The sequence below is a fragment of the Mustela nivalis genome (assembly GCF_964662115.1).
Source record: "Mustela nivalis genome assembly, chromosome: 9".
Classification (NCBI taxonomy): domain Eukaryota; kingdom Metazoa; phylum Chordata; class Mammalia; order Carnivora; family Mustelidae; genus Mustela; species Mustela nivalis.
This window is the reverse complement of record NC_139028.1, coordinates 86,429,002-86,438,295: the sequence shown is the minus strand read 5'-3', so window position 1 is coordinate 86,438,295 and position 9,294 is coordinate 86,429,002. Positions and strand designations below refer to the sequence as shown.

General features: G+C 43.2%; 1 protein-coding gene across 2 annotated transcripts in view; it reads left to right on the top strand.

The window, feature by feature from the left end:
- Positions 1–9,294, top strand: part of BDNF (brain derived neurotrophic factor) — a 58,771-nt gene continuing 49,477 nt past the window's right edge. The window contains exon 1 of one of the 2 annotated variants that reach the window (XM_082682687.1): positions 1–619. In XM_082682687.1, the coding sequence (XP_082538813.1) occupies positions 617–619 (3 nt within the window). In that variant the 5' untranslated portion in view covers positions 1–616. Of the gene's footprint in view, positions 620–1,379; positions 1,680–9,294 lie in introns of those variants that run through there. The other variant, XM_082682690.1, reaches the window with a different exon arrangement.

Sequence of the window (9,294 nt, the reverse complement as noted above, 5' to 3'; positions counted from 1 at the left end):
CTGATAAGCAACAAGTTCCCCAGCGGTCTTCCCGCCCTAGCCTGACAAGGCGAAGATTTTCTTACCTGGCGACAGGGAAATCTCCCGAGCAGAGCTCGGCTTTGCCAGAGCCCCAGGTGTGACCTGAGCAGTGGGCAAGGAAGCGGTGTGCAGGCTGGATTATTTTTATGAGGGTACCCTGAAACTCCTCACTTTCCCCGGGAACTTTCTGTGCCAGGACCCAGCGACGGGCGGTTGGGAGGAAGCCCCAGGAACCACCCGCTATTTAGCAGGGCAGTTGGGCAGTCATTGGTAACCTCGCTCATTCATTAGAATTACCTTAGAACTCAAGAGAAAACGTGTCTCTCGGAGTTGAGGGCGTTTGCGTAAATCTATAGGTTTTTCAACCTCGATGCCAGTTGCTTTGTCTTCTGTAGTCGCCAAGGTGGTTGAGAGTTTAAGCTTGCGGATATTGCAAAGGGTTATTAGATTCATAAGTCACACCAAGTGGTGGGCGATCCACTGAGCAAAGCCGAACTTCTCACATGATGACTTCAAACAAGACACATTACCTTCCAGCATCTGTTGGGGAGACGGGATTTTAAGACACTTGAGTCTCCAGGACAGCAAAGGCACAATGGTGAGTAGCAATAAACCCCGCATTATAATTGAAAAATCTTGACATGTTGCTTAACAACGGGCATATCACAGCTCTTCCTGGCACTTAACACGCCAAAGAACAGCAGCTACTCAGGCCAGGAGAATCGGGTTTTTACATAGTGCAACTTTAATTGGAATCATTTGAGATTTAACACAGCAATGTGGAACTGCGTGGAACAAACTTGGAGCTGGGGGGGGGGGTGTTATATTGGCTGTTCAAGGCTGATGCTTCTCTCCCAGCCTTCTTGCATTCCATTCTTTTCCTCTATGTGTGTGGTGTATGAGCATATTCTATGATTTATTTGTGGGCATGTAATTGGCATTCACAGGGGGGTTAATTTCCATCTAAAAACAATAATGCTACTAGAGGTTGGGGTTAGGGGGTGGATGGGGTAAGGATGGGGTAGAGACTGGGAGTTTGGGTGCGGATGGGGGTGGGGTTGGTGGGGGAGAAATAAGTCAGAAGTGCATATCACCGGTAATGAAATGGGTAATCTTCTCATAGAAGAAAAGGGTCTCATCAACATGTGATCAACTATTAACAGGATGGCTTTGGCAAAGCCATCCACACGTGACAAAACGTAAGGAAGTGGAAGAAACCGTCTAGAGCAATATCAAGTATCACTGAATTAGAGATTTTTTTAGCCTTTTCCTCCTGCTGCGCGGGGTGTGTAATTGGGCGATCGGAGTCCATTCAGCACCTTGGACAGAGCCAACGGATTTGTCCGAGGTGGTGGTACCCTAAGTAGCCGTCTTAGCCCCGCAGTAAAGCCAGCTTCGTGTCGCCCTTAAGAAGCGTCTTTTCTGAGGTTCGGCTCACACCGAGATCGGGCTGGAGAGAGTCAGATTTTGGAGCGGAGCGTTTGGAAAGCGAGCCCCAGTTTGGTCCCCTCATTGAGCTCGCTGAAGTTGGCTTCCTAGCGGTGTAGGCTGGAATAGACTCTTGGCAAGCTCCGGGTTGGTATACTGGGTTAACTTTGGGAAATGCAAGTGTTTATCTCCAGGATCTAGCCACCGGGGTGGTGTAAGCCGCAAAGAAGGTAAGCATCGGGGCGGGGACCCCCTGCAACCCCAATTCTTGAGCTATTTTGATACTCGGTCTTCCCGAGAGGACTTGTGGTGAAGGGGAGGAGGTAGAAGGAGAGCATGAGAGGGGGGTTGTTTCCTGGTATTTGCCCAGTTTGGATTGCCCTAGGTGAGAGCCTTGGGGTAAAGCGAGAAGGGGGTGGGGGGGATAAAGAAAAAAAAATGCTCAGTCTTCCTGCGGATATAATGAGTTTAGTTAACTTGGACCTGCATATGTCTGATTCAAATGTAAGATTTCTCTTTTTCTCCCCTTCACCTCCTTTTCCGTTCTCTTTGCCGGTGTGTGTGTGTGTGTGTGTGTGTGTACAGTAGATTCATTACTAATTATGAGGCTTTTACACAACATTCAGTTTCCTAAATTTTGACTTTGTACCATTTAGAATTAGGCTGTGGTCGTGGTGTACGGTGGGGAGGAGGAGGTTGGGAAGAGGGTAGGAGGTAACGCTAAATCTCCAACACAAAATGAATCAAGGTAATTTCAGCTCTGCTAGTGAGAAGAATTCATTCTCTATGTATCTCTCCCCCCTCCCTCTCTTCCCCCCTCCCTCCTTCCCGCCCCCCCTTCTTCTACCCCGCCCCCTCCTCCTGCCTCCATCCCTCCCTCATTCTATCTCTTCCCCTCTGTCGCCCTCGCGCCTAGCTGGATGTTTCTTTCCGTGTGTGTGTGTGTGTGTGTGTGTGTGTGTGTGTGTGTGTGTGTGTGTGTTTTCCCCTCCCTCCCCACGAGTTTCGGGCGCTGGCTTAGAGGGCTCCCGCTTTCTCAAGGGAAGGGGAGCCGCCGACACCGCGCTCCGCTCCCCCGCCGGGCCGGATGCCTCACTGAGCCCAGGTCCGAGTCAGTCGGGGTAACTAAGGAAAGGGGGGGCCTCCGCTTGGGAGGAGAAGGTCCTTTCCGGGCTGAAAAGCCAGGGAGCGGGCCGGAGGAGGGGGCCTGGGTGGCTGGAGGCGATGGAGAAGAACACTCGCAGATCCGCTCGGCGGCTGGACAGAGCCACCAATCAGCTGGGGCTCAGACTGCCTAGCCACCGCCAGGATGCACCCGGAGGCGCGGGTGGAGGGCGGCCGGCTCCACGCCGGGCCGGGGCCGCCGGCGCGCTGGGCGGGGAGGCGGGGAGGATCGACACTGCTCAGAGCCTCCCTACCTTCCGTTCCACCTCCCCCGCCTCCGCCCCCGGGGGGACCCGGAGCGGCCAGAGCCAGCGGCAGCACTGTCCTTTGGCCTCTCCTCTGGCACCCCAGGGAATTGCGCGCCCCAGCGCGTGGGCCACCACCCTTTCCACACTCTTACAAACCTCAGCCCACCCCCTTCCCGGACCCTTTGTTCCGGCCGCCAAGCCAAACCCACTGGCAGTTTTCGCCCCAGGGCTTGGGCGTTCTGGACTCCTCCTTCCCGGATCAGCCCTTCTTAATTAAGAGTCTAGGGCTTGGGGTGGGGGCGGGCGGTAGTGTAGGGGAAAACCTATTTCCGAAACTCTAGACTCGACTATTCTCGCGAACGAAAGAATCCCAACTCTGCTCAGGTGGAAGGGACGGATTCATAGGCAACGCGAGGATATTGTGGAGATTTAGAAGGAAAAAAAAAAAAAAAGAAAAAAAGAAGCACTAGGATCAGATGACGGTGATAGGCTGCTCCGCACACAAAGGGAGCGTAGGGCAGGGTTTACGGAGCAAGTCTGCAGCAGCGAATGGGGCACAGATTGTTCCGAGATCCAGTCGTTTTCTCGGTCAGATCTACGCGAAAGGAGGAGAGGGGAGGGGCAGGGAGGGGAACTAGGCGGGAGGGGCTGGTCTTGGGGGCGGGGGGATTTCTGATCAGTCTGATGCAATTCCAAGCGTGCTGCAAAGGAACTCCAAGGAGTCCGCATCACCATCGCCACCCACCCTTCCCAGATGGTGCTGTTTTAAATACGGATCTGCAGGGCTGAACGCAGAACTGGGAGATTTATTGCAAAATCCCGAGAAGGGAGGGGGGGCACAGGGAATGGTAGGGCAGAATTTAAAGGTGCAACGCTTGCTTTTCCCCAGTCAAGCGGCAACGGGTCGGATTTTTTTTTTCCCCCTGTCTGCCTGTCTGGATTCTAATTCACCAAGGAAGAGGTGTAAATATTGTGACATTTCGAGGCGGCTTGATGGATGAGAAAAAAATCATCTGTCACTCTAAATTGCAGAGTTCCCTCTCCTCGAGATGTCTTTCTAGCGAATACTCACTGCTGCCTAATACAGTTGCTAGGGCTTCAGATGAATGCATCGTTAAGGGAATATTATCCTTTTAGTCGACTTGCCAATTTATCTGACAGTCGAACCGAGAAAATTGTAGATTTCGCGGCTCTGGGAGGCAAGGAGGGAAAATGCTTAACAGTCTAATTCTTGTAACCTCGACATCATTAACCACTTAAACCTGCAAAGTATCGCGTCATCTTCTCTTACATACACACACACACACATCCTCGATTTATGAGATAAAATGGTTTCGCCTAAAGTGCCGTGGAAATGAATGTCACTTTAAGAATGTGCGCCTGATATTCACTGTTTATGTGTATTTACATAGAACTGCTCAGCACGGAGGCAAGAAATTTCAATTCTCCTGTTTGAAATCAGACGGAAGATTAGAAGGTGATAGGGGAAGAAAGGGAGGGGGGGTGTTTTTAACCCTAAAAATTAACCGTATTCTAGCCTACTTCTATACCCCTGGTCTTGCATATTAATATTTCCGTGTGTGAGATTTTAGCTTGGTCTAGCTCCCCCAATGGAATATATCAGTATTGATTCAGATGAAAATATATTCATCCTGCCTGTAGCTTTTTCAGTGTCATTGATAGTAAGACCTACAACACAGCAATTTTTGAGGATTGGAAAAAAAAAAATGTCTGAAAGGGTTTTGCAAACTGGGAAGCAGACACTCTATAAATGGGAAATATCACTATGACATTCTTTTTACATGACACATTTTCATTTAATGGAACCAAGGTACTAATTAATTTTAGATAACCATTTGATTTGTATGGTTAAGGTAAAAAAGTGGGGATTTTAAAAGCAAGTTTTTTCCTGGCTTACAAAATATTATTTGTTAATTGCCTATCAGTGTAAATTGGAAAGAAGGCCTATGAAAGATCTAAAATCAACCTACATAAACTTCATTTATTTGCCAGACTTTTTTTCTAACAAGTCTCTCATCTAAATTCTTAATAAGAGGAGAAGCTAGTGAATTTAGTTTTTCTTTTCTTTTCCTGGCCTGTTCTCTAGGGGAAACATTAGTAAGAAACAACATCCCTAAATCAGGCAATGTGAGAGGCAAGGCCTAGATGACACAAAACAGATAATCAGCCACAAAAACCAACAAAGAGAAATAAAAAAAAATCAGCACTGAGGCACGACTGAAAAGGGATTTTTGTTTTTAATTCTATGATTTGGGGACTAGGCTCCAACTTGCTGAAATAACATTCACAGGATCAAATTGCTTACAATCTGTCAATTAAAATGATGTCTAACTGAACATATTTTTTATTAAATATTCTTCTACCAAGGGCCAGTAAAGTTATTCTTTGCTTTTAATTAGGACAAGCTAACCATTTAAATGATTCTAATGAATATGAACTGATACCTGATTTTAAAATTCTGCTTAAAACTAATTTTTTTTTTCTGAAAAGCACTGACTTGCCAGGAAAATATCTATTTTTGTAGCTTTCTTTTCACTCTATGGATAATTTAATGAGTTGCCTATTTTAATTTTACAACTGCTACCTCAAAAGTAACTCAAATTATCTTTCTTTGGCTCGTGTCTTTCTCTGCTGATCTACTACTGCTGTGTGTGTGTATGTGTGTGTATGGGCATGTTTGTCTCTCTATGTTTTCTGGTGAATTTCACAAGCAGAGATCTCTTAAGTTTACATGCCATAATCCATGTAAAGAACAGAGTGTGGTACTTAATGAAAATAAATATTAACACTTAGTGAGAGCTTACCATTATTAAACCCAATGGAAATAGGGAGAATGCCTTTAAGGGGAGAAAGATTAAATTCTTAACCAATAAAAAGAAAATTTCCTCCCCCCTTTGACTTAAGAGTGATCATACTTTCAAAAATAGGAACTCTTCCTTTTTTTACTTAGGAAATTAAAGCTACTGCTTTAGTAAGTGTGTCTTGAGGAAGATATACATGTTGCATGAAAACTAATACCCCAAAATAGCATGCTGAAAAGATCAGAATGTTAAATTCTTTATCCCTGCCTCCATTTTCATTTGGCTATTTTTGAGAGCATTCATTCTGAGTTTTTTGTTTTTTTTTTTTTTAATTTAGGCAGACTTTTAAATGCTTTTTCTTTTTTCTTAACATTCTAAAGGAGTCCTACAAATAATTCTGCGATTATGCAGACTTTATTTGTATTTCCTGATAATCGTGTTTTGTAGGCATGTAGTGCTGTGATGGCTTTTAATAAGTTTCCTTGTTTGTTCTCTTCAGCAATTGTGTGAGGTAGGAATTAGCAGTCACCTTTTTACAGATGAGGCAATTCAAATTCAGAGTTGTCCAAGACCATGTTGCTGGTAAGCAGTGAAGACTGACAGAGTCTCTTTCTTCAAATTTCAAGGATTGTGCTTGTTCCTCTCCAGACGATGTTGCCTCAAATCCCACTTAGGCATCTGATGGGACTTTATATGTTATTTCTCCTATTTTGATTTATTTGATTAAAAAAAATTACCTACAAATAGTTCCCAGAATTCTGCTATGACCTTCCCTTCCTAAACCATTTCAATCTCTGACAATTGGAGGCTCAAAGAAGGCAAGAGTCTTCCTGTAGCTGACATACCTTCTGGAAACATGCCCGTTTCACTAAGTCCCCCAAAATCAACGATCACTAAGTCCCCCAAAACCAACACAGAAAATAGGAAGAGCCAAAACTGAGAATCATTTTGCTTTTACTTGTGAGTCATAGAATCTGAGGGCTGGGAAGGTCCTCAGAGGTCACTTAGCCCAGCCCATTTCTGATGCATGAATTCAGGCTGGCTTGTTTCCTTCTAAGCCTCTGGAATTTCACCCCAGTTTTAGATTCCTGGAATCTTGCTTGTCTTGGTAGATATTCTGATACTTATGGGGATTGTGAGCTTGCCTGGCCATTTCCTACTTCAGGCCCAAAAGGTATATTTTCTATGGACCCACTAAAATTTATAATTTTATACGGTAAGCATGAACTGACAACCTGGAGATTCAGCAATAAGGAAGACTAAATGGTTCTTATCTTGGTGGAGCTTATAGTTTAGAGACTTGACTAGTTCTTTAATTTGCTCTAATCCCTAGAAGGGGACAAACTGCTAGAATCTTTCAAGAGGACACAGTGAACAGCCCGAGTTAAAGCTTTACTCCCAACTAGTCAGTACCTGAGAAAAAATCAGTTGTCTCCCTCGATCTCTATTTCTTCACACATATGACAAGAAGATGTTCTCAGGATAAACTCTCAATTCCACTTTAGCTCCAAGTTTGAGTGATAGAATGGATAACTCTTTCTTGGTAGAAGGTAAGTACTAAGTCACCCTAACATTTGATGATTTATAATTTGGGGTGCTGCTGGGTCTTTAACTTGTTAAGAAGCACATTATGAGAAGTGAAGGCAACTTATTTAAACCCAGCATAGAAGAAATCTAGATATTGAGCCTATCGTTTTCTGAGAAATGATGACTTGGAGAGTTTTAATTTGAACAATTATCCTGAACTCCTACAGATTATTTTTTAAAGGTACGGGATGATGAAATTGACTCACTATCAAATTAATTGCTTATTTTCTTTGGGCAAGCATAAATTTTAATATTCAGGTCATTTCTTATTAAAATCAGAGATATTATATCTTGAAATTGTCTGGGCCTCATGAATAATGCATCATATACACATGATAATAGATAATTAGATGGACCAACCAGGAAAAAACATGAAAGGGATCTGGTAGCTCAAGGATTGCAGAAGGTGTGTGGGCATTTTGACATCCAGGAAATGCTATAGATCTGTCCTTAGCTAACTCAGCCTGGTAGAGATAATTAAGAAAAAATGTGGGTGTAGGAAGGCTGCAAGTTATTCCCTGGGATTGGCTAGCTTGCTGCAGTAGTTCAAAAACAATTGGCACAGCCACCCACACTGGACATGATTGCCCTTTGATGAGGCAGCTATTGACTTTTATAAAGATGCCATATTTAAAATAACTTCTGATGCACTAGGGATGACAGATATCATTCTTGAATTCTATTTTAGACAAATGGCAAAATATATTCCAAAGTATTAATTTTAAAAATTTAAAAAAAAAAAACAACTTTAAAATCTATTTTCTAAAAACCAGAAGTTGAGCAACATGTCACCTGACTTTAAGAGTTCCGTCTGAAGCTGGGAGAAATGTGCTCTACATTAGACATTTTGTCACATTGCAAGCATTTTCAGGACCACCACAGGAGTTTGAAAGTACTCTGCTGATGCTTTTAACCCCTGAGTAAACATTAAATGCACTAAAAAAAAAAAAAAAAAAAAAAAACTGACACTGGGAAAGAGAATTCCAATCAATTGCCCCAAAAAGCAAAAGAAAAAAAAAAAAAAAACTCAGATCTTTGTGCTCAGAGTGCATGTTATAATGTATGGAATTCTAGAAATTCCTTCAGAATATGCTAGGTCCCATACTTATCAGGACTAGAAGGAATTGGAATTGACTTATCCCCAGCTTCAAGGAACTGGAATTGACTTATCTCCAGCTTCAAGGAAAATACCAACTACCTACTACCCTACCCCCAGAGGACTGTAGGAGGAAATACCCAACCTGGGTGATTATGCAAAGGTTCCACACGTATCTAAAGCCTTTGGGATAGGACTTTATAGGGTGAGTGAATAGAAAAGAGAAACATGACAGTGAAGAAAATTAAGCAGAGAAAATAAAAAGCCAAAATGGGATCAGTATTAAACAGGGATTCTGGAAGTAGCCCCTCTGAGTTTTCCTTGAGGCCATTCGTCCATTGAGACAGATTTGCACAATCCATGCTCCTTATTCTGGTTACTTTGGCAGGAAATTATTCTGCTTTTACCATCCTCCTCCACTAAGGGCTACTTTTTCCCTTAACAACTTCCATAATGAATATTTTTAAATGAGCTTGTTAATGTTTCTCCTTGAAATCTGTTACATTAGCATGAGCTTTGTAACCACTCTGTGCCATGGACTCCATTCTTGGCAGTCTGGTCAAGCCTATGTAAACCCTTCTCAAAATAATGTTTCTAAATAAGTAAAATAAAAAATTATAAGGCTACAAAGGAAGCCAGTTATATTTAATACAGTCATAAAAATATTTTAAAATAGTATATTATGTGATGCAGGAATATGATTTTTTAATGCATGAAATAAGGTCTAACAATATGTAAATACTAAAATTTTGAACTAGTGATAAGCATCAACATATTTTGAGATGTCTGTAACAATGGGCAAGTGATATGAAGGTGTCTGTGATTACTACTGGTGACAAAGTCTACAAATACTACGATGCAGCATTTCACAAGCATTTAACAGCACACCTGTTGGGGGGTGCTTATGAACATGGTATAGATTCAGAAA